This window comes from Lagopus muta, chromosome 4 (genome assembly GCF_023343835.1).
Source record: "Lagopus muta isolate bLagMut1 chromosome 4, bLagMut1 primary, whole genome shotgun sequence".
Lineage (NCBI taxonomy): Eukaryota > Metazoa > Chordata > Aves > Galliformes > Phasianidae > Lagopus > Lagopus muta.
In genome coordinates this window covers 69,010,899-69,037,654 of record NC_064436.1, presented here as the reverse complement: position 1 = coordinate 69,037,654, position 26,756 = coordinate 69,010,899, and the positions used below count along the sequence as shown (strand labels likewise).

At 42.0% G+C, this 26,756-nt stretch overlaps 2 protein-coding genes across 2 annotated transcripts in view; one reads left to right on the top strand and one right to left on the bottom strand.

Annotated features, from left to right (window-relative positions):
• The window catches only part of DNAAF9 (dynein axonemal assembly factor 9), a 67,373-nt gene extending 47,245 nt beyond the window's left edge, over positions 1-20,128 (top strand). The window contains exons 26-37 of the mRNA XM_048943616.1: positions 68-156; positions 1,412-1,570; positions 3,460-3,585; positions 5,284-5,321; positions 9,285-9,420; positions 9,774-9,860; positions 11,128-11,234; positions 11,920-11,994; positions 12,131-12,333; positions 13,495-13,560; positions 14,165-14,258; positions 16,028-20,128. Coding sequence (XP_048799573.1) covers positions 68-156; positions 1,412-1,570; positions 3,460-3,585; positions 5,284-5,321; positions 9,285-9,420; positions 9,774-9,860; positions 11,128-11,234; positions 11,920-11,994; positions 12,131-12,333; positions 13,495-13,560; positions 14,165-14,258; positions 16,028-16,140 — 1,293 coding nt within the window. The 3' untranslated portion in view covers positions 16,141-20,128. The remainder of the gene's footprint in view (positions 1-67; positions 157-1,411; positions 1,571-3,459; positions 3,586-5,283; positions 5,322-9,284; positions 9,421-9,773; positions 9,861-11,127; positions 11,235-11,919; positions 11,995-12,130; positions 12,334-13,494; positions 13,561-14,164; positions 14,259-16,027) is intronic.
• The window catches only part of PTPRA (protein tyrosine phosphatase receptor type A), a 553,533-nt gene that overhangs the window by 4,205 nt on the left and 522,572 nt on the right, over positions 1-26,756 (bottom strand). The gene's annotated exons all lie outside the window — the stretch shown is intronic.

The window sequence follows — 26,756 nt, the reverse complement described above, 5'->3', positions numbered from 1 at the left end:
TATGTGCATACGTTGCAGGCTCATTTCTCATCTTTCAAGTTCTTCCCTTTCCTCCCCTGTGTTTCAGGTGGTTATCACCATCATAACAGGTCTTCCAGGATGTCGCTCCAGTGATCTGTGTGCTTTTCTCATCACTTTTAACAAGGAGCATGGGAGGTTCGTATGGTTCTGGTTTCGGTGTCCATAGCAGTGGTGTTGTGTATCATCAGAGCTGCTCGATGTGAAGGAAATAGAATTAGGAATGCTTCACTTTTTTGAAAAGAATATCTCGGTTTCTGACTTGTAATTAGTTGTATTATTGAATTTATTCTTGTAATTATTACCAGGGACTTTTAAATAGTTCTGCACAGCACAGGCTAGGGTGTATTTTTGATGGGGAAGCACTAAATGAGTACAACTCAATTATTTCGGGTATCTCATTTAACTGCAATGCAAGGTAGATTCAGAGGAGAAAAACACCACAGAATTTCTTTGTTGATATTCCTTATTCCAAATAGCAGAGCTGTCATTATAGATCTGATCTGGAACTGCCACTGATGCTGTGGGCAGCTGAATCATAAAAGGGCCAAATGAATCCTGTCTGAAGCATGGAAGTGAGCTTGTCACAATGTTAGGAGCTTCCATTTACTGACTTACGTGGTACTGCATCATTTCTTCTTGGAGAAAAGACTGTATTAATGATCCTTTCAACAGCATTGTTTTTAATCTGCCCTACTTTCCATTCTGTATGTGCAGCAGGGAGGTGTATTCAGGACATGTATTGCAAAAAGACAAATCCGCTGTAGGGATTTACCATTCCATGTGTTAATATAGATCTTTGATCTGGGAAACAAGACATTTTAAATCTTACAGCCAAGCACCGTAAAGAGTTGAATCTCTGTAAGGTTCTGGACTGTTGTCTTGTGTCACTTTTAACTCAGAGTCTTCATATTAGCAAGCTGATGTGGAATATCTTGGTGGTTGTTTTTCTAGGGTGAACGCTTCAGGTGAGTTTTGAATGGTCTGTAATGCCAACTTTCAGTAAGTTTTCCACACAAACGCTGTTATTACATCTCGCAGTGAAATATTTTCATGCCCAGAGTTCTTAAATCACATTAGTTTAAGTTCTGATAACTGCATTGTGAATGAAGATCAGAATTGCTCGTGTGATGATGTGCATCATTTGTGTAAAAAAAGAAAAACACAGAAACAAAAACACAACAAGGAGAAAGCACAAACCCTTTTGGCACTGATTGAAGGAATGTGTTCATGCTGAAATGATAGAAAACTAAGTAAATTCCACTTTCCCATGTGTTATGAGAGGTGTGGAGCCTTGAGGATTGTCGGGTTGCTTTTTGGTGGGTCGAAACAAAAAGTAAACGGAAATGTGATGTCAGAACACTTATTTTGTTGTTGTTTTCTGTTGTTTCAGGTGGCTAGTTTATCGACAGACTATGGATAGCCCTGAGTGTTTTAGTGCAGCCCACTTCCAGCGTTATCTCTCTGGTGTCCTGGAGGCTCAGCAAAAGCACAGCGTCCGTCAGTCCGCCTATGCCAGGAGGAGCAAGCGGCTGTTAGTGGTCTTGCAAGGGTAAGTGTTTGAACTTTGTTTGGACTGTAGCACAGAGTAGGGGATTTTCTGTTCAATTCCTGTTTCCAAGGTGTTTTTAATGTACTTCCATCACTTGCAGGCATTCACGTTTCAGTTCTAATGCGTGGTTCTCTCTTAATTCTGTTTAATGTACACACTAAACTCAACTTTCCTGCTGCTTGTTAATTTTATTGCTTGCTGCTCCATTGCAGGAAAAAATACCCACAAATATACAAAGTCTTCCTTTCTTGACGTGGGAGGAAAGACTGAATTTGGTCTATATCCTCTGTTTGAGAGATTGGCTTTTGGCCTCTTATCCTTTCCAGCTGTACCCTAGTCTGTTGACTAAATGGTTTTAAGTTGAAAAAGGGAAGATTTAGTTTGGATGTCAGGGGGAGGTTCTTTACAGAGAGAGTGGTGAGGTGCTGGAACAGCTGCCCAGAGAGGCTGTGGATGCCCCGTCCATCCCTGGAGGTGTTCAACGCCAGGTTGGATGGGGCCCTGGGCAGCCTGGTCTGCTATGAAATGTGGAGGTTGGTGGCCCTGCCTGTGGTGGGGGCTTGGAGCTTCATGATCCTTGAGGTCCCTTCCAACCTGTTCATTGTGTGATTCTGTTGTTAAATAGCACTCCAGTGGAACAGATATTCCTGTCCCCCCCACAACAGCCCCAGACATCCTAGATAGAGAGGTGATGGTCCTTCCAAGGCTGTTTCATGCTCACATTCATCAGTTTTGTCTTCATGTTTGTATTCTCACATCTCCTTCAGACCTATAAAAGCCCTGGTTGCCCATATTTAAAGCCATAGATTTAGGCAGTGTCATGGTTCTGTCACGGACATAAATTGATCTAGTCAACTCCGTGACAGGCAGGGACAATAGAGCACAGACAACATGAGATTACGTTGCCAGCTGCACTCTAGATCTGCAGGTGAATATTCTTGAATGTCTCTCTGTAGCATTACTGTAATGCATAGAGGGAGGGTTGCATATTGTAGTTCCTGTTGGTACACAAATGAATTATTGGCAACAGACCTATACTTTGCAACTAACAAAATAGTAAAATACACAATAAATGTTGTAATTGTTAAAGAATGCAGAAAAGCATTAGCTAGCTTCATGTTGTACCTTTCACGTACCGTTTTCTTTGTAAGGTTGCAAAAATACTGAAATTGTTTTGATGAAAAATGAGGGTGGAGCACCTCCCTGTTTCTTTCAGAGGAAGATCCATTGTGTTTGAGGCATTAGATGACTGAGAACGTTTTGGTAACTTCTAATTTGTGCAGCTTCAGAACGGAATTTAATTTCAAGAAGTGTGATATGGTATGAAATACAGGCTATAATCATCTCTCTTGGCTACAAACGGTGCCATCAACTTTTGAAAGATCAGTGAATGCTAGACAATCATCAGTGAACAAATTTGTAGTTTTTAGAAGGAAATGCCCATTCAGTTTGCAGTGTTTTTTCCCTCAAAATAGAAACTTGAAAGCCTGAGGTGCTGCATGTCTTGCTTATTTTTTTTTTTAAACAGAGAATGAACATGCTGCAATAAGGATAAGAACCAATCCTTATTTTTTCCCTTCAGTATTTACCATCTTTTTGTATTTTTTCTCCTTCCATTTCGTAGAAAAAAGAATAGTTTTGGATTGGAAAAGATGTTAAATAACGGTATCATTCCTCATCCCTGCTGTGGGTCAGAGGGCCGCCAGTGGTCAAGTTGCCCAGGGCCCCATCCAACATGGCAGTCCTTACTTTAATTCTTTTTTAGCTACAAAAAATAAAAGTGACATGAGTTTTCAACCTTCTCGATGATGAGAGATAGGAAGGAGAGGTGATGCCAAAAGGTTTTGCTCTGTTCTTCTGAAACCTTGTTTTGTTTTGTTCTCTTACAGATATACTGACGTTATTGATGTTGTGCAGGCTCTACAAACTCATCCTGACCCAGATGTGAAGTCTTCTTTCATCATTGGGGCAGTTAATACTTGTGTTGAGCCACTGAGCTGCTATATAGAGCACAGGTATACTGCAGAATATTATTAGCAGTCTGAGAATGGGTTATTTATGAGTTTGGGGTCACTGTTATGATAACAGGCTGTGTGATGGCTAAATGCCATAACTGTCTTAAATCCCTTAGAACCGTTAGGTGATTTAGGTGGTTGGTCTTGGATGAACTTTCAGCATTGGGTTCATAATAATGAAATTTGATTTGGACTAGGTGTGTAATTATACACAATATTAATAGAACTTTATTGTGTGGAAGGATAAACGAGGCATTAGCATACTCCTCCAATAATGTGTAATGTGAATAATATTTTGTTAAATCTGGATAGTTGTCCTGCTTTGTGTTTGTTTTTTTTTGTAGTCTTTCTTATGAGTGTTGTGTAAATGGGATACACATCTCATTTGGGGTTATTGTTTCTATCACTGTTTTGGAATGTTAAATGAAGATTTCTTGTATTTAAAGCGTGGAACGTAAGGAAAGCAGTCAAACGTAGTGAAAAAGAATGGCAAAGCAGAGAGGCAAAAGCATTGCAAGTATTAAAAATCTGATATCCTGGATTACCCCAGAGGCAGGTTGGGAATAAATCCATTAGAAAGCCAAATAGGTAACATTTTAAAATAGTGTGGTTCTCAAAACATGAACCATTAACTTCTGTGCTTTGCACTAGCCAATAATACGTGCTACCTTGCTGCTTTTGGGGATTTTCATGGCCAAGATTGTAAGCTATAGGAACTACATAAAATGTTGGTGAATGGATGCTGGAGTTGCTCTTCAAACTTATTCTTTTGCAAGTTATAGTAGAGACCAATTCCTTCCCTCAGTGTTTTGTGCTCATGGCACTGAGTGTGGTATTTATAGCAGCAATAGCCTGCAAGCCTTTGACTAACATTGTTTGCCTACTGAAGTGCAGTAGCAATTGAAGGAAGAGGCTTAGCCTAGGCTGTAGACTATTTATGTCTCACTTTGAAGTTTGTGCTGATAAGAGCTTACAAATGAGCCACGGACTGCCAATGACAAATCTTTCAGTTGGAAAACTTTGGCAGTTTCACCATGAGTGTCAAAAAGAGTGATTTTTGATGTTTGACTTACAACTTTTGCTGTCAAGAGGAGCAAAATCCTTTCCTGGCCCCAGAAAGCTTATGGCTCTGGAGATTTGATTCTTTCATTTGCTAGGGTAAAGCATTGAACAGCAAGCCAGGACAGGGGATAGGTTGTTAAATACAAACAGATAAGGTACTGTCTCCTGTTCACAGCATTTCTCTGTGGGAAAAAGTTAATAAAAATAATTGCTACTTGTCTGATACAATAGCAGATGTGGCCTAAAATGGTCAGAAAGCATTATGTAATATCTTCTGAGAAGGAATTCCCTCCTGTATTCAGAAGGCACAGTTCTTTAGGGCAAGCTGAACACAATTCCTGTTTTTGTTGTTTGTTTTTTTAAACAGACTTCAATATTTCTTTCTGAGTTCCTAGAATACAGAATAGGTTGCATGGTGGCAACTTGCTTTTCAGCAAGTTCTGGGGGACGAGCTCTTCAAAATGCTAACATAACTGGAACATCCCTACGTATAGATATGGGAAGGGCAACATGACAGTGGGTTGAGTGGTAAGACTCCAGCTGTCAGTGTCCCTTCGATTCAAATGCTGCCATTCATTTGGACATGCAGAAGTAATACCAACTGCCTGTATGTAAACTTTTGTTCTTCTATTGCAGACTGCTTTTTCCCAAGTTCTTGGACCAGTGCTCACAAGGTATGTGTCATTGCTCTTGACTGTAAGCTGTGCAGAACAAGTAGCTGAGCCAGTAGTGAGTGGTGAGGCCGGATAAATACACTGTAAATGCACGCAGTCAGAGGTGGTGATGAGCTCTTTCAGTAAGAACCATCTGTGCAGAAGTGACAATTTCTCTCTATGTAGGTGCATGGAGAGGATATAATAACCTGTATGTTGATACATTCTAACTGTTCTCTCCTGGAGAATGGATTTCTGAAGGCCATAAGTCAAACTGTTTCCTTGAAGCTGCTATAACTCGTTATGTGTTGCTAATCTAGCTGCCAAATGGATGGGGTTTGAAAGGAGAGCTCTGCTTCCTCATACTTACCCATCTTTTCTATGGCTAAGTATGAGGAAGCAGAGCTCTCCTTCCATTCCTCCTGTTTTAAAAAGCTAAGAGTGAGCTAGGTAGCTTCTTTCCCATAACCAGTTCTTCATACCATATGGGGGATCCTTTTGAGTTTCATTTGACATTGCAACAGACAAGCACACCTGCAAAAGAGCTGTTTCTTACCTGTGTATTCAGTTTTATGTCCTGACTCTTGAAATGAAACGTTTACTGCATCATTTTCTTTGTCAGACTTGGAACCTAGGGCACTTATTAGTGTCAGTGGGCTTCCTGACCTACCATCAAGTAGTTTTAATTTGCAATAGCAGTAGCACCTTCACAGGTTAAGTAATCTTTATTTTAAGCAGCCTGAAATCAGATAAACCAGGAACAGTGGGGATTTGAAGGTACATTCAGACCACTGTTACCATGGCATGACTTTCTGATCCTGTCTCAACTCCATGACTATGTTTTTGTTTTAAATGCAGTTGTCAAAGCAAGATTCTGCTGCGTTCTCTTCTTGTGGCTGTTCAGACTCTGTACTGCTCTGATTTGCTGCCAGAATTATGCCACTTTTTATTTGTGTGTGTGAAGGGAGCCCCCCAAAAAATGAAACCCAAAAGAATGAAGTCATGAGCAGACTGGAAAGTATGTAGGTGCAATTACATAGATCAGTGCTTTGTTCTCATTTGTTAGTTTAGCAATTTAAAAATTAAAATAAAAAGAAATGCTTAGAACAAGAATAGCTAATTTTCCCTATGAACCCAGTGCTGAAGAGAAGAAGCATTGAGACTTAGAAAAATGTTCTTTTGGCAGCAAATTGTTTCTGCATGTTGCAAGGTTTTGTCGTCTAGTTGGCAGATAGAAAACGTGACATCAGATAGCCTAGAGATCAGTTCATTCAAAGCAAATCTTTGTCTAAAAAGTTCTAGGAGGAAAACTGCTTTGAACTGAGATGTCTGGAAAGTTTGAGAGTGTGACACACATACAGAATTGGCCCTGGGCAGCCTGATCTGCACCAGGTCTGGAGGTTGGTGGCCCTGCCTGTGGCAGGAGGGTTGGAACTTGATTACCCTTGGGATCCCTTCTAACCCAAGCCATCCTGTGATCACATTTATAGTAGAATAAACGTGAAGTGGCTTGGAATGAACAAAGCTTTTATTTCCAGCACCCCTGCTGAAAAATCAGGAGTATTGTAGGTTGTGGAAATGCAAACACTATAGATGTGTCACTGCAGAGGAGTAAGGAAGAGCGAGAGGGAATGCAAGATCCAGCTTTATGCACAGCTCAGAGACTTGGCTGCTGGCTCAACAGGAGCAATGCTCAACAAGACCTTCACTGGGAGATGCTTGTCCTCACCTTTTTGTCTTCTGCACCCCAGTAGTGTTAGTGTTACTGCAGCACTTATGGGCCGAAACAGCATTGCACTGTACATTGTACAAGCATAAAGAAAAGATACACGTGGCTACAGGCAAGAAATACAGATGACAGTGACAATTCAAATAGAAAAGACCAAAATGATCAGTAATAAAGCTGTGTGGGCTGCTTCAGACAGTCTGGGGTTGCACCACCTGTCCATCAACACAGCGTTGTTGACCATTGCCAGTTAATACAAGAAGCCTCCAAGTTGTATCCATAGGTGTGTGCAGCTGAAGCCTGCAAGTTCCACAGATTTTGTTTCCTGCAAGGCTGTGTGGGAGCTTACAACAGGAATGCCAGCTAGCACCTTAGAGCTGTCTGCTTTAGAGACAAGCAATGGAAGCAGGTGGAGAAGAGTATGAGTGAGAAGGATAGGATGAGATTTCTCCAGTTCTTGGATTTGCTGGGTATTTTGTTCCTTGAATCTTCTGAACTTCAGGCTTTGCCAGCTTAGATGCTAACGATTACCTTTTCTCTCCCAGGCACAGCTATTCTAATTGTAAGATATTCTCCATAGCACTTATGACACAGACTGTTTATTGTCCCAACCTCACAGAAAGTGTAACTAGCATTTTAATTAAGCTTTGCTTTTAAATCAGTATCAATTTCGAAGATGCTAAAAGGAAGAAAAAAGAAAAAAAAAAAGAAAAAAAACCACACACTGCATTTAGCACACCCACATTGTGGTGGTTGTTGATGAGCTGATTCATAATTTTCATCTTAATTGCATGATCTACGTAGTAATTTCAAGCATTTATGTGACTTAAATTCCTAAATGTGCTTGCTGTTCTTTTCCCTAGTCTCTCTCAAGGGAACTGTGTAGTGCAGAAGATTATAGATGTTTCTGAAATTGGAGTGGAAAATTCTGTGGAGGATTAAGAAACAGAAATACTAATGGTGGTAGTTGGCATGTGTTATTAAAATCTTAGCTTGGAAAGGTCAGTGATGCAAGTAACAGTTAATGGGAGCATATGGCATAATGGTAACCTAGTATGGTTGGCATAGAAATCCATAGAACCGTAGAGACATGGAAAATCTTGAGCTGGAAGGGGCCCACAAGGGTCATTGAGTTCAACTCCAGATTTCTGTGCAAGGAAACCACTGCCAGGATAAGTGCACTCTCAAGACTTCTATCACTTCTATAGACTATTCTATAGGAATAACTTCAGGCAGCAGATGACGAGGTGAACTTCATTACGTGTTCTGTTTTAATGGTGTTAAGGTGGAATGTGTCCTGGTTCAAACATTCATGGGTAGTTGAAGAGTTTACTGGGCTGCCTCATGCTATACCTGCACTTAGAGGGAAGTGTTTGATTCAAGCTGCACACGCACTTTTTTGAGCAAAGGAACAGCATTTCTTCTACATTGTGGACAATTATTGACATCCCAGGGATATCTGAAAAACCTGGAGCTCCTCTTTGGTGAAGAAATTTGCTGGCCTGAAATTCATTCTGGTGTAACACTGCCTCAACGTAATTGTGAAGTAGAGATCCTGGAACACTGAAATTAGTTGGATGATAAATCCTTGAGTATTTCTTCCTCATTAGTCAAGTCGTCTTTGATGATTGATGTTAGCAGAATCTTTAAGGTTGGAAAAGAGATGACCAAGTCCAACCCCAACCGTGCCCACTGCCCATGACCCTCTGTGACACATCTTCACTCTTGTCACCTCCATGGACAGTGACCCCACCACTCTCTGGGCAGCTGTGCCAGTGCCTGACCACTCTTTCAGAGAAGAAATGGTTTCTAATATCCAACCTGAACTTGCCATGGCACAACTTAAGGCCATCGCTTCTTATCCTATCTCTAGTTAACTGGGAGAAGAGGCCAACCCCTGGTGTTTGGTAGGCTAATTTTTTAAGGCTGTCTTGTAAGATTATTTTCACTGAAACACAAGATTATCAGAGCTCTTCTTTGAGTCATTGCAGCGACTGAAAAGAATCCTCTCCTTCAGGAGGTGCCATCCCCTCATGCTTACAGTTGTGTTAAATGGGCTTCTGAGCTGGCCGCCCTCAGTGTTGCAGCAAAATAGTTTATAATTCTGTGTGTGATGGTTGTTCACTGTTCCAGTGTGAAGTTAGATGGGCTTCTGGGTTCCTTTGGGCAGGCAAGAGAGTTGAGAGTTGAGAGAACCAGTTCTTAGTCACTGCTGTGCACCTGACTTGTGTATGCTGTCTTCTGATTTCCTTACACAGGGCTGGTGAGTAATGTGATTTTCACAAGTCATGCTACAGAGCAGAGGCATCCGCTCCTTGTGCAGCTGCAGAGCCTCATCCGAGCAGCAAATCCTGCTGTTTCATTCATCCTGGCGGAAAATGGGATTGTAACGAGGTAATGTTAATCACCATCCACCATTTGTCACTCTTGGCAGATGGGACACATGCCTTTAGAAGCTTGTATTCTCTTGTTTTACTCTGGTAACTTAGACAGATGCCTATTTTTCTTAATTGCTTCTAATGCAAAAGGCACCTTCCCCTTACTTTTATGGTTGTATAAATATAGAGAATAGGAAACGTATGTTTTTGCTTGCAGAGTGTGATTTATCTCACTGTCACTGTCATACTGGTGGGAAGATACTCTAATTTACTGTGGCTAACATATTCTGTTTTATTTAAGCAGAATACAGATAGTGTCCTTTTTATTGAGGTCATAAATTAAAAATGTTCGTCTTTATCCCTCTGTAGGAATGAAGATATTGAATTAATTCTCTCAGAAAGCAGTTTCTCAAATCCTCAGAAGATTAGAGCTCGATATTTAATGTATCCTGGCTGGCAAGTATCTAGACTGAGAAATATTAAAACTATTTTTCTAATTAACTTGAAGATTAAAAAGTCTCTCTAACTTAATTTATACTCTTTTTAAGACTACTCATTTGGAACAGAAAATAGCTTTGTAAATCATTTTTGAAAGAGAGCTGATGAGTATTCATAGCAGATACACAACTGCTGTCCTTTTAAGGGGAACAGGATCCTTTCTGGACACCATTTAAATCAATGGCAGATTACTGTTGCTTTTAAGAAGAATAGAAAAGTACCCTCTGGGAATAAGCTGGGAAGGCTTGGGATGGGTGAGGCCAATAATGATGAGAGTAATTTCATTCTGACAGCTATTCAGCCTTACTGGAATGAACTTGCTATTAGCAGAACAATTATTTATTTAAAAAAAAAAGAAAAGGAAAAGCTGCATCTTTATTGACAGTCTTGGCAAAGGCTTGAGGGCTCAATAATAAGTTGTACCAAGCTTTGCTTTTAATTCATAGTGATAGTTTTCATTATTTGGGGTGCTTTGCACATCTTGTTGTAGTTATCTGCTACACCTATTTGGCAGGAAATGTAAACTTGTCAGCTGTTAGAACTCCTGGCTGACTGTTTTCCTAGTAATGTTGATAGCTTTGGAAGTATGATTTATGTGCCTTGCCTTGCCAGTCCTTTATACACGTGTATATTCTTTGTTCATAATTCTTACTCAAAATCTGGAATGAGCGGGGTTCCTAAAGTGGATTGGCACAAGGCTGGGAGTGTGCAAATTGCATGGGGACCAAAGAAAAGAGAGAAAACCTTTAGATAACGGTTAATGTATTTGATAGTGTGCAAGAACAGTAAGTAGATAGCATGTAAGGGGAAAAAAACTAGTAGCAGAAGAACATCAGAATGATTGCTAAGCACTTTGAACAATCTCAGGCTTCATATCACCCTTTTGTAGAATCATAGAATCCTTAGAGTTGGAAAGAACCTCTGAGGGCCATCAGTCCAACTCCCCTGCAATGAACAGGGAAACCATGACTAAATCAGGCTGCCCAGGGCCTGATCCAGCCTGGCCTTGAGTGTCTCCAGGGATTGGGCATCAACCACATCTCTGGGCAACCTGTTCCAGGGCCTTAATGGATTTCTTTGTAGGAAAAAAAACCCTGGTGTTTTTATTGCAATGAGAAAAAGCCACTTGTAGTGAAATAATGAAGGTTCTTTTTAAGAGATTTGCTAGGTGAAAAGCACAGATGTGTGTGTTTTCATTCTTGAAATCTGTTTCTTTTGTCTCAAGGTATGAAGGTAAATACGGAGCTGGGTCTGTCTTTCCTCCCATGGTTCAGATCTGTGTGTGGTTTAGCCGTCCTCTGGAAAAAACACGATTTGTGACCAAATGTAAAGGTACAAGTGAACTTTGACTGACTTGACTTAAATCCAACTTTAAAAGGCTGAGGAGTAGAAGGAAAGGAAGACACTGACGTAGCACTTTAATTACTGCTGAAGCAAACTTTTAATTGAATATGCAGCTTTCCTTCCTTGAAGTACAGTAAATGACCTTTAGCATCTGCCCTAGAAAACTGACCCATGATTTTGTTCAGATAAAGATGTAAAGTCTAAAGGCTGAGACAGTTATCTTCATGTGTTTTGCTTTTTATTTTAAATTCACATTCATTTATTGGTATGGAACTGCAGTTTGTAAGAGAGGATCAATTCCTACTATTTGTGCCCAACAGTTATTTGTAGTTACTAGAAAATAGGCTCAGCTGCATGTTAGGCTCCTAGACCAGATGTATAACCATGCCCTTCCTTCTTTCCATAGCAAAGCAGTGTTAAGGAGCACCACTTTACTTTCCACACGCACTGTAAGCGTTCACTATGCTTGAACACATTATTTCCCACCTACCCCATAGAGGAGAGTTGAACGTGTAGAAATGTTCTGTAGTGGGAGCTCTGGGGGGACACTGCAGCTTTTCCCCCTAAAGCATTAGGATGTGGATTAGAGACCTGTAGCATAGGACTGATGAGAAACTGCGCCAGGGAGAAGAGCAAGAAGTGACATAACGTGTTTGTCCTCCATTTCTAACAGCAATTAAGTCACTGCTCAAGCCAAGTCCCTTTTCTGGAAACATATATCATATCATGGGCAAAGTGAAGTTTTCAGGTAAGGGCAAGATATTACTTCTGCAGTTTAGGGTTGTATTGCATGCGGTTGTATTTGGAAACACACCAATGCATTGGTGTTAAATCAGATGAGCAAGTTATCGAGGCGCCTTTTTCTTCTGTCTTCTCCTCAATAGATTCTGACAAAGTGATTGAGGTTTGTCACAACACGTCATCCAACTCGCTAAGCCTTGTGCCTGTTCAGGAGGGGCCAACTCCTCCTGATTCAAGACATGATAGCAGAGATTGCAGCGGTCAACAGGAGTACTTCCTTGTGTTCATTGGCTGCTCCCTTAAGGAAGAGGATATAAAAGACTGGCTCAGAGAAACTGCAAAACAGGTTCGTGGGCATGTTTACTTCTATTGAGCGTGACCTGTTTGGTATTTCTAAACAATGAAAGGTGAAATCTGAGTGTCTTGATGAAACCTTTTCATTAATCTCCTTTCTCTTCTGCCAAGGTGTTATTAGCATTCCAGAGTGCAAGTTGTATTTCAAAGAGAGGACTAATAGTTTGCAAATGCTTGTTGTTTTAATAACTGCTATAGCATATTCATGGATTGATCTGCTTTTGAACACTTGAGTAAATGGAGTATTTCCAGAATAAGCACGAGATGATTAAGCTGAGATGTGATTGCCCAAAGCTAAAATGTAGTATGAAATAAATCCTGGAGTAGCTGAACAATGCTGAAAACATGTTTTGAGTCCTTAAATTAAATCTCCTTGGCAAATAATGCACTAAAACAGAGGGTCTAGCTTTTTCATTTGTTCTTGCTATATTTTAGTGTACAGCTATGCACACTAAATGTGTGTGCATTTGTGATCCTGTTAGTGTACATACACAACACAGGTAGGGAATGGGGTATGTGCCATAAGAAGCTTTGGAAGCACATTTTGCAGCAGTGATCTCTTTCTAACTTCTCAGACACAGGCACAGCCTGACCAGGAGTGTGGGATGAGAAGTTTTCTCCTACAAAGCCAAGTAGTACCAGCAGTTTTGTCAGACTGAAGGTGAAGGTCTTGGGAAATTGTTGAACCATACAGATAGTTTATTTTAGTACTTCAGCTGGATCCTGAATCTGTAGTTCCAACTCTGCCCTTTTATGATGCCATTTTGGAACGTCTTAATTAAAGATGCTCCTAATTACTTTTTTTAATGGGATAGGATTTGCATAGTATCTCAAGAACACTGTGTGGGAAGGGAAATAAGTTTCCTGCAGGTTACTTCAAGGAGGTATGCATTTTCTGTAATGATATCTCATGCTCTGCATATATCACACAGGTAATATATGGAGACAGATTTTTTTGTCCACGTAAGAGAGCACTCTGTGAAATACTGTTTTAATCTTCTTAAAGCTTGGAACTTAAAATGAATTGCGTGTCTCAAGCGTGGGTTAATCTGCATTTTCAAGGAAGTACTTTGCTGTTTTTCTAATGTAGCTGAACTGTAATGGCACACTGTTGTACAGAAGGTGTCTAACTGGGGTCTAATCCTTTATACAGAAACCTCAGAGGAAAGCCCTGAAAACCAGAGGAATGCTCACCCTTCAGGAAATAAAAAACATTCATGTAAGTAGAAGCAATTAATAACAGGTCCTTCTGGGTGATTTTTCTCAAGTATCCATTTGTAGGATAGAGCACCTCCCATATCTGCCATAACAAGTGTGCTGAACACTAAATTATAGCATTTACTGTCTCTTTATATACTCAGAACATAGATGAGTCTGTCCAGGAGGGAATTGAGAGATAAATCTTGGTGTTGTGTAGGCATTTATCTCAGTAAGCCCTGAAAAGTGGGGGAAACTATAGGATGTAATGGTCTGCTTTACCCATCTTTTCTTCCTGCACTGTATTGTACAGATTATCATGTCCAAATTAGGATCCCAAAAGCCTTATCCTGCCTTTATCAACTATCTTTGGGATGTAAGTGCTATCTCTGGAGTACTAAAAGTTTGGCATGGCTGTGATGAGTGTTGCTGTGCTGAATACCCTTTGTGTAAATATCATTTCTCATACAGCATTTTCAGAGTGCTACTTTTTAGCCAGGTGCTGTAACTTCTTGCCTGGCTGCTGAAGAAGGAGTTTTTCCTCTCTGTTTAAGCTTGTTAGGTCTGTATCTAAGCAATTTTCACGTATAAGTGTTTAATATGCAGTATATTCTTTCTTACTTTAGGTGAAACGCCACTTGGATCCGCTTCCAGCTGGTTATTTTTACAACGGCACACAGTTTGTGAACTTTTTTGGTGACAAAATGGATTACCATCCGTGTATCCTTTAAAGTGCATTTTTTGGTGAAGGATTAGGTAGGAAGGCTACAGACTGCAGATCTGACTTGTAGGCTGCCAAAGCAGGTGATGCACTGGAGAGCCAGTTTGTTTACTGGTACTTGCCACTTAAAACTTTTTAAAACACCTTTTTTTTTTTCTTTGGAGGTATGATCTGGGAAGCAAAGTAGAACCAAAAAAACCCAATCCCCTAAATTGCTGCATGTGATCACGTGCAATGGATGATTTGTGGACCCCAGCTTGTCAAAAGAATGTTTCTCAAACCAATTAGTTGTGCAGTGTTGCTTAATTCTTGGCTACAGCTGATGACATTTCTAAATGGACATTTTTGCACCAAAGTAAAAGCAATCAGGTTGGTTTGTTTTGCTGTGGTATCATTCTTGCTTTGCCTGTGTCTTTGTGGCGAAGCTGGAATTCAAATTGTGGAATCATAGAATGGCCTGGGTTGAAAAGGACCACAATGCTCATCCAGTTCCAACCCCCTGCTGTGTGCAGGGTCACCAACCAGCAGACCAGGCTGCCCAGAGCCACATCCAGCCTGGCCTTGAATGCCTGCAGGGATGGGGCATCCACAGCCTCCTTGGGCAACCTGTTCCCGTGCCTCACCACCCTCTGGGTGAAAAACTTCCTCCTAATATCCAAGCTAAACCTCCCCTGTCTCAGTTTAAAACCATTCCCCCTTGTCCTATCACCATCCACCCTTGTAAACAGCCGTTCCCCCTCCTGTTCATACGCTCCCATCAAGCATTGGAAGGCCACAATGAAGCCTCCCCAGAGCCTTCTCTGGATGCAAAGCAGAAATATGACCCATGTGCAGTGGTGCATTTTCTGTAATCACTTTTTAAACTCGTTTGAACATTTAAAATCTTATTTTAAAAGTACTTCAGCTTAGGAAGCAGTACGATGCACTTATCTAATGGTGATATATGTTTGTTTGCAAATGCTTTGTCCTTACTGGTATTGTTTGATATCAGTTACAAAAAGAGCTAGAGCCAAAGCAGAGTCTTCTGGTTTTCTTTCTAGAACCATATTGATTTTCTTTCTTTTTTAATTTTTATTTAAACCTGACTGTATTCTTGTCTCTGGCAAGAAACTCCATAGTAATACTCATCTTCCAATGTATTTCTGTTCTTCTTGTTTCTCTGCATCTCTATTGTAGTTTTATTTGCCTTTGTTTTATCACTGAAATTTCAGTCTTACAGTGGTCTTAAATTCCCTATTGACCTCACTTTAACTGAGGTAAACATCACAAAAACATGAGTGGCTTCTGTTTGGGATTAAGAACAGATATGTCTGCGTTCCTATGAGACAAGTTTACATTTTCTATCAGCAGACTTCTGGCTGTGTAACACTGGCAGAAAATGAGGTAACAGTGAACTTCATCTCCGCTCTTCACTCAACCTTTACACCATCAGGATCCTGGGGCTGGGGAGGAGATGATGTTTGTGCAGGCACTTCTGGCAGGTCTGTGTTGGGCTGATTTTATTGACTTTCACTTACTAAAGTAGCTATCAACATCCGCAAACCTGCTGTAATTCTGCTGTCATGTTTTATTTCTCATGGGAAGCTCCTTTATTCTGCATTAATGAAGAGTAGCTGTGGTTGGGTCTGACTGTGGGACTCCTGGAAAGTATTGCATTGGATTTATTTTCAGTCAGTGTCCCTAAGCTGGCAGATCCTTCCAATCTGTTCTTTTGTAACAAACACCGTTGGCACAAATGTTCTTATTTTCCTTAGCTTTTCAAAATCAGTAATGGACCAATTCATGAACGATTACTTGGAAGAAGCCAACAGGGAGATAGAGAAGTACAACAGAGAACTAGAAGAGCAAGAGTATCACGATCTCTTTGAGCAGAAGACATAAGCACGTGTATTCTGTGGACTTCTAGACCACTTATTGTCAGTAACCAAAAATGCTGTTGTCCTTGCTGGTAGAAAATTAAGTGAAATATCAGTTTTCTGCACTCCTTTTGAAACTAAGATCATTCCTGTAAGGTTGGCATTTTTACTATGGTAACTGCTTAGCTGTTTGTACTGTCAGGTTTGCTTCCACTTCACCTTAATTCCAGACTGTAAAAAGCATCACCTGGAATCTCTGGCTAGTAGTGGAAATGTCTTGAAAAGAAGACAAAAAAAAAGAAAAAAGAAAGCTGTATTTCCTAGCAGGTCAGAATGTAAGTGTGGAATTGGTCCAAAGTGCAGAGAATCAATCTGCTTTAATCTCTTGGATGTCCCTTGAACCATGTTGCCCATGGGCACTGAAGAGCAGTGGTATACTTCAGTTATGTAGGATTGGGGGGATGTTCCCAAAGCGAGAAATGGGGGGATGTCAAAAGCTCTGAGGAGTTCCCAATCCTGCTGCTGTAAGGGTGTTCCTAAAGCGAGAAATGGGGGGACACACAAACCTCTGCTCTGCTCCCAAGGGTGTCTTACAAAACCTTCTGCACGGTCTGAATCTGCGGTCAAAATTTTGACTATTTAAAGAAAAGATGTTTATACATTTCAAGGTGAAAGGAGAGACAGGTGGAGATACCTCTTCCTTTCCAGTGCTGTTCTAGCAATTGATGTCGTGTTTTCTAGAATGTACAACTTGCTGTTGCTTAAACGATTCCTACTTGAGTAGCAAAGACTAAGCAGAGCAAGCAAAGGAGGAGAGCATGAAAAGCCAGGATTCCTTAGCTAAAGAATTGCTCTTCTTGTTTCCAAAGGTAAAAAAAAAAATAAAAATCGAAAGATGTACTTGAAATAGGAAAGAATTTGGGAAGCTTTGCACACTGTAACACTGAACTGATGCACCCAGACATCTACAGTCACCAAAGGGTTCTGTAATGGGAACCTGGGCGATGTGTCCTTTAACTGAATTTGGTGCAACTTGAAGCGAGGCCTCATACCTCATTGTAGGAATATCAATATGTGGTACCCTAGCAAGCTACTTTAACATCATTATTGAAGCTTATTGAATGAGCAGATTATCGTAGCATGCTGTGCATTCAGAATTTAGTCAAGTGAAGACATTCCAGGTCCTTAGAAATAGTTCTGTCTTAGGGTCAGTTGTATACAATATGGTAAGAAATTGAATGATCTCTTACAGGAAATACCTATACATAACCCAGCTTCTTTCCATGGGAGAAAAATGAGATTTATCTCTCGCCATGAAAACCTATGGCTGCACGTGGCTTATGGAATTTATTTTTTACCTTTGGAATCTGACATGGCCAAAACTTCAAGAAGCCTATCAGAACCTGAAACACTTCATTGGCGAGGTTTCAGTGTGAGTTGCTACTAGCTGGCTCCATGCCTGCTCTGTGGTGGTCCCATGGTGCAGGTGTGGAATTCCAGGTGCTGCAGACTGGGATATAGATGTTGATAAGGTTTCATTCTAGCTTTCCTCCTAGATTTAAGAAGTCGTCTGAACGTAAGAATTCTTTTTCTTTGCACACCATGAGGCTTTATAAACGACTTGTATCCTGTTAAGGCCGGTGAAAGCCAGCTATAGTTGTGTATCTAGGCTTTCTGGGTAACCCTATTACAGGTATAGAGCATCGTGATAAGGCTCGTGAGTTTATCTATGCATGGCTATGGGTTTAGTCTTAATATACTGTAGTGCCTGGTAGAGAAATGTAGCTAGCAGTGGATGTAGGGGGCCAGCAGGTGTTTACAGAACTAAGTGCAGTTGGCAGCACAAAGCGACGTATCAGACCAGGGTTATGAGGGAACAGAATTCTGGAGCTAACGCTGCAATAAAAGGGGCATTAGGGAGATTCGTGAGGTCGGATTCTTTGCCAGCCAACTTAGCGTAAACCCGGCGTGCTCCTTTTCAGTACCAGTTATCTAACCTGCAAAGCCATATATCTAGGATAGCGGAATGACGGCGCGACGTCAGAAGAAACAACGGGGGCTGAATGGCTGTAAGTCAGCAACCGTGTAGGTTTAAGTGCAATTGATTGAACCATAGATGAAGATGCTGTAGCTTGCTTTGCTCTGCTGAACTCTTTTTAAGAGCCCCGATTTGTGCAGCGCTTGAACACGGGGGTTCATATGGGGCTGATGGGCCTGGAGCAATCCGTCACAAACAAAAAATGCCCCGTGAACTCAAGTGAAATAAGTGTGCAGCGTGTGCACATGGAGGTGTTCTTCAAAAACCAGCTCAGAAGAGCTCAGAACGAAGGCCTAGTATACAGATATACCGTACTGCATGCTATGTGAGGATAGCTGTGTATTAGGAAGACCTTTCACCATACTGGTACTATTTCAACGATGATATTTTGGTATTGAAACAATTCGATTACCTCAATTTATTGTTATTATTTTTTTTTCTTTTAGCTTTTAACTGTGACTTCAAAACTGAAAAATTACTGAAACAGTGAAACTGTGACAGAGGTATCCTTGAAACAGAGCAGTGCCTTGCAGACGATGCCATTTATGCCCAAAGCCTAAAATAAATGGACATCGTGGGTTGCATTGCTTGCAACCTCTTTGTTTTTTTCTTTAAAAAAGAAAAACAGTTTTGGTGAAAGGACTTAAAATTTAACCTAGTGAAGAATATTAGCACAAATACTGTTTAAAAGGAAGCTCTTTGAGGACTCAGAGGTGTAAACGCCTGATGCTGCTGCTAGCAGTTGCTGATTATTTGGGGGTTATTTGTAACAGTCAGCAGCACTTTTCTTTCTTGTTTTGTTTTTTAGAAAAGCATAACTTTTGTACTCTGATCAGAGATGTTTATAAGCTGGAAATGTGGTTTCCTCACTCTTTTGGAGTCGGGGTAAGGATGGAGTTACTCCTAAAGGATCTAGTTTTGAAAACTTTTTAGCTACTGTAAAACTAAAATAGAATACAAAAAGCACCGTTTCTAAACCACAAATGTTTGGATACAGAAAAAGTGCCATTAAACACTGTTCCGTTATCTTTTACTGTATTTTAGGGGAAAAAAAAAAAAGAGAAACAAAAACAAACCAATATGGTAACAGTAACTTTGTGTCCAGGCATTTCTGAGATGGGAAAGAAATGCTGAGAGTCCTCAAGGGGTTTACATGCTTTGCTGACCTTCATGTTAGCAGCTCGTGGTGGTGATGTGTTGTTTGTTTTTCTTCCCCCTCACGGAGAATGAGTGCGATCAGGAGTTACTGAAGTTATAGGGAGAAAAAAATGTGACCAACTTAGGAGAGGAACGTCTGCAACTTGGGCAGTGTTTGATACGAAGCCATGCAATGTGCTGTTAGCCTGGTGTTACGCTTTGCAATTCACGAGACTGATTGCAGGGAGGACTTAAGTTGCATGTAGAAGTTCCCTACTAAGTTGCTTTTTTTTTTTTTTTTTTTTTAATTATTACTGTTTTTTAATTGAAATTTTTTTTCAGAATTTGCACAGATTTAAGCTCTGGAATACGTTGGTATTCTTAAAAGGGAAAAATTGTAACTAGTATAGTGAATTGTGAACTGTGAGCTGTTAGAACTACATTGCTGATCTAATTTTAGATTGTTTAAAAACGTACCTCAGAAAGCTAGTGAGAAATTGCTTCGTTTTTACACGAGTCCGACGCTGATGTAACACTTCTCACTTTACAACGTGCCAAAATTCACTTTGATACTAGTTCTCAATGCTTTAATATTTGCAGCGTTAAGTTAAAAACTTGTCTTTTCAAACACTACTGTAACTTCAGTCAAACTGAATGGTGTGAGTGAAGCTTTTTTTGCCTATTGTATTTATTACACAACTTGATTCGGTAAATATGAAATGACCTTTCCATTTATTTTTGTATTGTTTTACATGTTTATACCTGCAGTTTGTGTGACTTTTACACCTGTAACTCAGATGTGATGGAAAGAACCAATAAACAGTATCCATCTGCTGTCTGGTTGGCTCCTTCAGTTATGCTTGTTATTTCCTCACCTTGGATTGCTGATTGTTGAAGTTTCCTTTAAAAGTGTGTTACAGAATTGAATCACAGAATTGTAGAGGTTGGAAGAGACCTCCAGAGGTCATCGATCATCCAACCCCCTTTACTTTTAATTTATTACTTTTCTAAGCTGGTAAAGTTAAGAGGAATATAGAAGATCAGAAAAGTGACAAGTTCATATTCAACAAAAATCTGAACACTTAACAAAATTGTTGTGTTTTTACTTTTTAAGCTGCTCTTTTAGACCTTCTTACATGGACTTCTAATGATGAGTTGGTGGAGGGATGTTAACTGACTTCACACTTGCTGTCTCAGTCCTTCAACCAGCTCTGCTTTACCGTAAGTTGATAGTTGCACATATCCAAATGCAAGAGCTAAATCCTGCTCCTTGTGTTTGTAACTGATCTTGAAACTGCATCCTTGGCTTCTGTTGGTCTAAAATCAGGCTGCTATTAAGAGGGCTATCATAGAATCATAGAATCATTTGAGTTGGAAGGGATCCTTAAAGGTCATCTGGTCCAACTCCTCTGCAACGAACGGGGACAAATGAACAGTCCCACCTTGCCTGCCTTTTTCTGCACAGGCTGCACAAAATCATTTACGTTAGCTTTCCCAAGAGTGTTGTGGCCCTGTTCTTAATGGGGGCATGCATTCTTAAGTCAATCCCTTGGGCTAGAACTTGGTCTAAAACCAGATCTGGAGGTTAGGAGCCCTGCCTGTGGAGCTTGATGATCCTTGGGGTCCCTTCCAACCCAACCCATTCTATGATTGTGTTGTTATCTTAGTGCTGACCAAGTAATAAGGAGGGTTTCCACCATGCCTTCGATGCTTGAGTAGGGGAATCTACAGCCTCAGCTTATGGGTTTACTGATGTCACTTCTCAAGTGGAACTAAGACTTAATCTGAAATCAGTTTGCGATTGATTGTTAAAGTGTAAAAATCATCATCTTATTAGGTTTATAAAAGAGGTGGTAGTCCTGGGATGCTCCATCTTATAGAATTACTTTTCCATGGGCAAAAGTTAGGGAAAACAGCTTTTTCTTGTCCCAAGAGTATTTAGCTGGAAACTTTCAGAAAATGTTGGCCATAAGTAATATGCTTTGAGTTGTGATGAGCCAGCAGTGCTCATGGAGGACAACTCTGTTCCTTTTGCCATCAGTTTTCTGAATATTTACCAAAGGCCAAAGAACACCCCTTCTCTAACACCTGTTAGGGGCTTTGCAGGTGTGCCCTGCAGAGTTCCTTTTCAGTTGCATCATCCCATCTGATGGCATCTGCAGGCAGAGCCAAGCCAAAGCTTGTGTTGCCTAACAGTATGGGTGCAAGAAGCTGAGCTTTAGGAACAGGCTGCCCAGAGAGGTTGTGGGTGTCTCGTTCCTGGAGGTGTTCAAGGCCAGGTTGGATGGGGCCCTGGGCAGCCTGGTCTGGTATTAAATGTGGAGTTGGTAGCCCTGCATGTGGTGGGGAGTTGGAGCTTGATGATCCTTGAGGTCCATTCCAATCCAGGCAATTCTGTGTTTCTGTGATGTGGAATTTCTTAGCCTATGTGTCTGCAGACAAATGGTGCCTTGTTGGCTTCGCAATTTGCCAGCCTAATTAAAGTAATGAATTCACAACAGGAATTGCATGAAAATGGAACACTTGTTAATTGAATAGCCCTGGGTTCGGCTCCCATTGTACGCCTCCAACAAGGTGCTTGTGTGATCCCTTCTATTGAATTCGCTTAAAATAAACCTTCTTGCTAGTCTGATGTCTTGGTAGGAAAGAAAACACCCAATGGGCAAGGCCTGGAGGATTTCAATAGCATGATTGCTTCAGGACAGACAGAAAAGAAAAAAAAAAAAAAAGAGCATGGAAAGTAAAATCTGAGTGACCCATTCATGGCTAGGAAATCATTAGGCACACAATGTATTGTATAGATCACTGTAAAACCACCCGACACGAGTGAAACAGGAAATTTATAATAGTTAAAATTGAGCCTTCAGTTAACCCCACCAAAAATCTTCTATTTTTCTGTGTTATCAAAGTTAGTTCAATATTTGCTTTATATACATCCTGTTCCGGACTTTGATTCCTCTATATAGCACACCTTCCTGCCTTCTAATCTCTGATTTATTACATAACCGTTTTTCTTCCGAAGCTTTTGCTTTGCTTTAACTCTTTATCTTGTCAGCCCGGGAGCTGCTTCTGCCCTGACACAACGTAGGGCCCACAGGCTTTGTGCATGCTGTCTTCTGTAGCCCAGGGCTGGGCATTGCTGCCCTCCTGATGCTCCAAAACTTCACTGCAACGTGGAGAGATGGGGAGGAAGCGCCGTCCTCGAGGTCAGAGGGGATGTCAGCAGCAGACAGGGAAGGTCCCAGAGACAGGTTTGGTGCCGAAAGCTATTGAAAGATGTGTTTCCTGCATAACAATAGAGGATTTTGTTGTATTTCCCCATGGAACCTCTTGAGATAAGGGCTGAGGTTCATCCTGTACCAGCAGACACATCCCTTCTCTCTGTTGGCACGAAGAAGAAGAACACAAAGAGGGAATTACAAGTGATGGTGCCTGCCTTATGCCTTGTGCTGTCAGAGGTGACCTGCCCCTATTCAGTGTATTCTATCCTGAATGTACCATCAGGATGACACGCATCTTCCTAATGTGCATCTGCATCAGTGATTACAGATGGTACGAGGAGGTGCTGTGGTGGGAATGGAAGACTTCTGCTTTGTTTTTTGGGAAGGAGACGAAGGAAGGCAGAAAGACAAGTCATAGAATCACAGAATGGTTTGGGTTGGAAGGACCTTTAAGATCATCCAGTTCCAACCCCCTGCTGTAGACAGGGACACCTCTCTCTAGACCAGGTTGCTCAAAACCCCATCCAGCCTGGCCTTGAACACCTCTAGGGAGGGAGCACACACCTCACTGGGCAACCTGTTCCATCCAACCCAGCCATCCTTTAGTCAGCACAGAACCATAGAATGGTTGGTTGGAAGGTTAAAGATTATCTAGTTGAAGCATCTTCATGTCTTCTTGTGCCTCCAACTGCTGGTCCAGCCCAGGGCAGGGATGCAAGAGAGCTGGCTCCAGCTTTCTCATGTTTAGTGATGTGTCCTTCAACCTCCAAACAAAATTGTTTTGCCTGAAGGCCACGTTGTCCCCCTGCTTGAGGACTTCTCCCTTGTGATGGTGGTTATGATGGAGCAGGATTGATATGGGAGATGCCTTCTCTCTCTGGCTGCAAGAACAGAGAAATAATTTGAGGGGGAAATTTCCCTACAATAGGCAAGGGGAGCTGGGAGGGGACCACTGCCCTGCCTGGGTCTGTGCTGCAGATTAAAATCACTGCTGCACAGTGAATAGGATACAGCTGTTATGAAACTGACTTGGATTGGGAAGGGTGTCCCTTCCGCTAGCGGCTGTTTGTTTGGTTAAGATAGGTGGGTGCAGATTCTAACAATAAGCTTTCCTGGGAACACAGATGGGCTCACATAGAGGTCAAAGAGAGGGATTGAGCCAGCACCAGTCCTGGGATGGGATGCTGTGGGTGATGTGGGAGAACAGGGTGGGCACAGAAGGAAGCATGGTGTCCTCTATCCTATCACCCCTGTGTGCTTCTTCTCCCAAATTAAGTGGACTTCAAGCGCTGTAGAAAGGAGAAGAGAAAGAATGAGCAGAAGGATGGGAAGATCCATGAAAAGTCATCTTTCGTTCCCTGGAAATTACCTATAGATGAACCATGTAGGCTGGGGAAAGGTAGCGTGATCCCTCCAAGCCCTTGGCGATGGGTCTGTGTGTCAGATTTTGGTGTCCTTGCAGGGAACCTTGAGGAGCACTGTGGTCCCACTTCCCTTCAACTTCAGCATGAAGGAGCAAACTATTGTTTGATTTATTAAGCAGAGTGGAAATGTGCTCCAGATGTGAGAAGATGGTACAGATCTGGCAAAAGATGAGAGCAACATCCCTAGAGTGAGAAGGGGCAAATTGGCCATGGGGGCAGGGAGAGAGGGGGAGTGAGGCATGACTGATTGCTAGGAGTCATCAGAGTCATGTGAGATATGAGGGGCTATTGTTTGCATGGTGTTACCTTGATATGACAGCATAACTACATCTACCCAATCTACCCAGTGCCTTGCAATGGCATTAAATTAAAGCCAAGCCTGGATCAATGCACCCAAGCTGTGGTAAGGAGGTGAGAAAAGCCACCTGCCTTTCTGGTGCCCACACTGCTGCCCAGAGAAGCGTGGGTGCACAAGGCCATGGATGGCCTGATCTGGTGGGGGGCAAACAGCCCATGGCAAGGGGTTGGAACTGAATGGTCCCTTCCAACCTAAGCCATTCTATGGAGTAGAGTCTGGCAAACCCAGTGGGGCTGCTTGGCCAAATTGGATGAGGAAAAGTGGTGGGATTCCTTGGTGGCAGCACTGTGGCATGCAGCATCAGCCTGGTGGGAACATCCCTTGGCTGTGCTTATGGGGATGGATGGGATGTCCCAAAGCAGCACTGAAGGGCAGGGCTCATTTCCAGTAGGAGGAAGGAGCACCAGAAATATTGCACACCTAGGTGGCTGATGTCTAGAAACATGGTTAGAACTATGGGTTTTCCCTCTTCAACCAGACTTAAACTTTGAATTTCCTCCCTTGAGGATCTAGATGGCACTATTCAGCAGCCTGGGATGTGGTAGCAGAGGCAGACCCCATCAGCACCATCCAGGGTATCTTGAACTCCATCGTGAGCTCGCCAGTCCCTTTGGGATGCACAGAGAAGTTCACATCTCAAGGAGCTCCTGATGCAGCTGGCTCACAGACAGCACTAAGTTCACCCCTCTGCTGCTTTCTTGGCAGCTGGTGAGGAGAGAAAAGTAATGATCATTTCCAATCAAAGTTGTACGTCTGCATTAGGCAGTCTGGAGGATTCCTCTGGCAAAGCTTGCTGTAGGGAATACAGACACCAGCATGGGGCCAGGAAGGCATTTTCCCCTTGTCCTGGGCTGACCTTTGCACTGTGAGGGAACATTTATGATTATGTGCAGCAAGTTTTGCTCAAAGCTGATAACTCTCATCCCTTTTTTTGAACTCAGTAGCACTTCTTGAGCTCCCAGTTGACATTTCAAATGCAAGTGATGCATGCTGCATGCAGCTTGCAAAGATCTGCCCAGTCTGGATCATGAACCTGCTTGGTCCTCTGCATGGGCTTTCCCAGGAGCTTCTCATTGCCATCCCAGCCAGCAATCCACTCTGCCATCCTATGGGGAGGAGAAAATCATTTTTCTTTGTGATTTTATATGTTATTGCTGTTTACTTTCCTGCTCTAGACATGCAGTTCTCCATGCAGTACTCTTCCTACCCATGTTATCCATCTAATCCTTGCTCCCAAAGTCCCCTCCTGTGATTTCACAGAATAGCTTTGGTTGTAAGGGACCTTAAAGATCATCTCGTTCCAACCTCCCTGCCATGGGCAGCCTTGCCAACCACTGGATTTCTGGAAGTCACCATGTGGAGGTGAAATGGAAGCTCTGTAAATCTGAAAGATGCTCTTAGCTTTACCTGGGGAAGGCACTCTAGTGGCCTTGAGGCTGTCAGGCAGCCCTTAAAGCATTATGCAATATGTGGGAAAGATTTTAGCTTGCAGAAAGCCAGTCTCAACTCGTCAGCTGCAGATTAATTTTTTAACTGAACTGACTTCTGTTTTTTTTCCTTTTGTCTCTGTAAGTTGGAGCCTTTCAATTAATTACGTATCGTATGCAGCCAAATTTCCTCTTTCATTTCTAAGGGAGGAAAAGGGAGATGGTGAGCCTTGCTTGGAAATAAAAGCCAAGGGGCTGTGAGAAATGATGGTCAAGGATCAGCGCAGCAGACAGAGGGAAATGCAGCCAGGTTGTATAGTGGAGAGCTGAACCCGATGTCACCATAGATGGTGCAGCTGTAGTGTGTTGTGTCATGGGGCAGCTTCAACCTTCCCCTTGAGCAGGATATTGCCAAATGGGGCTGCAGTGAGGTTGCTGAGATGTTTGCATATATTGGCACAGGCTGCCTGGGGAGTGATGGAGTCACCATCCCTGGAGGCGTTAAGGGACCTTGGAGATGTGGCACTGAGGAACACGGTCAATGGGCACGGTGGATGGATTGGGAATCTCAGAGGTCTTTTCCAACCATAATGAAACCTTCTGTGAGGAGCTGTGTTCTGCTTCATGTCTGATTTGGGCCACCAGAGGGTTCACATGGGAGGAAACCATGGGAAGATGCTTTGCAGCTCTTTGAACATGGGTCACCTGTAGCCTTTTCTGCATGGTCAGGTCAGAGAGCCTGCTCAGAGTGTGGTCTCTGTTCAGAGTGGAGAAATCCCATTTTGCTGTCTCTTATTTCAGGCTACTGGCTGTGCTTGAGCTGTTTGCTGCCTGTCACAGCAAAAAATGATATTGGTTGGATGGAAGGACCTGGATCTCCTCTCCAGCTGATTTCCACCAACTCAAGGAAGGAACGTGACAGAGTGCAGCCCAACAGAGCAGGACAAGGTGCCATCTTAGTGTGTCCTTCCAGGGAAAGCCAAATCCATCATCCATCCCCAAGATGTGTCTCCTTTCATGGACAGCTGTATCAGCA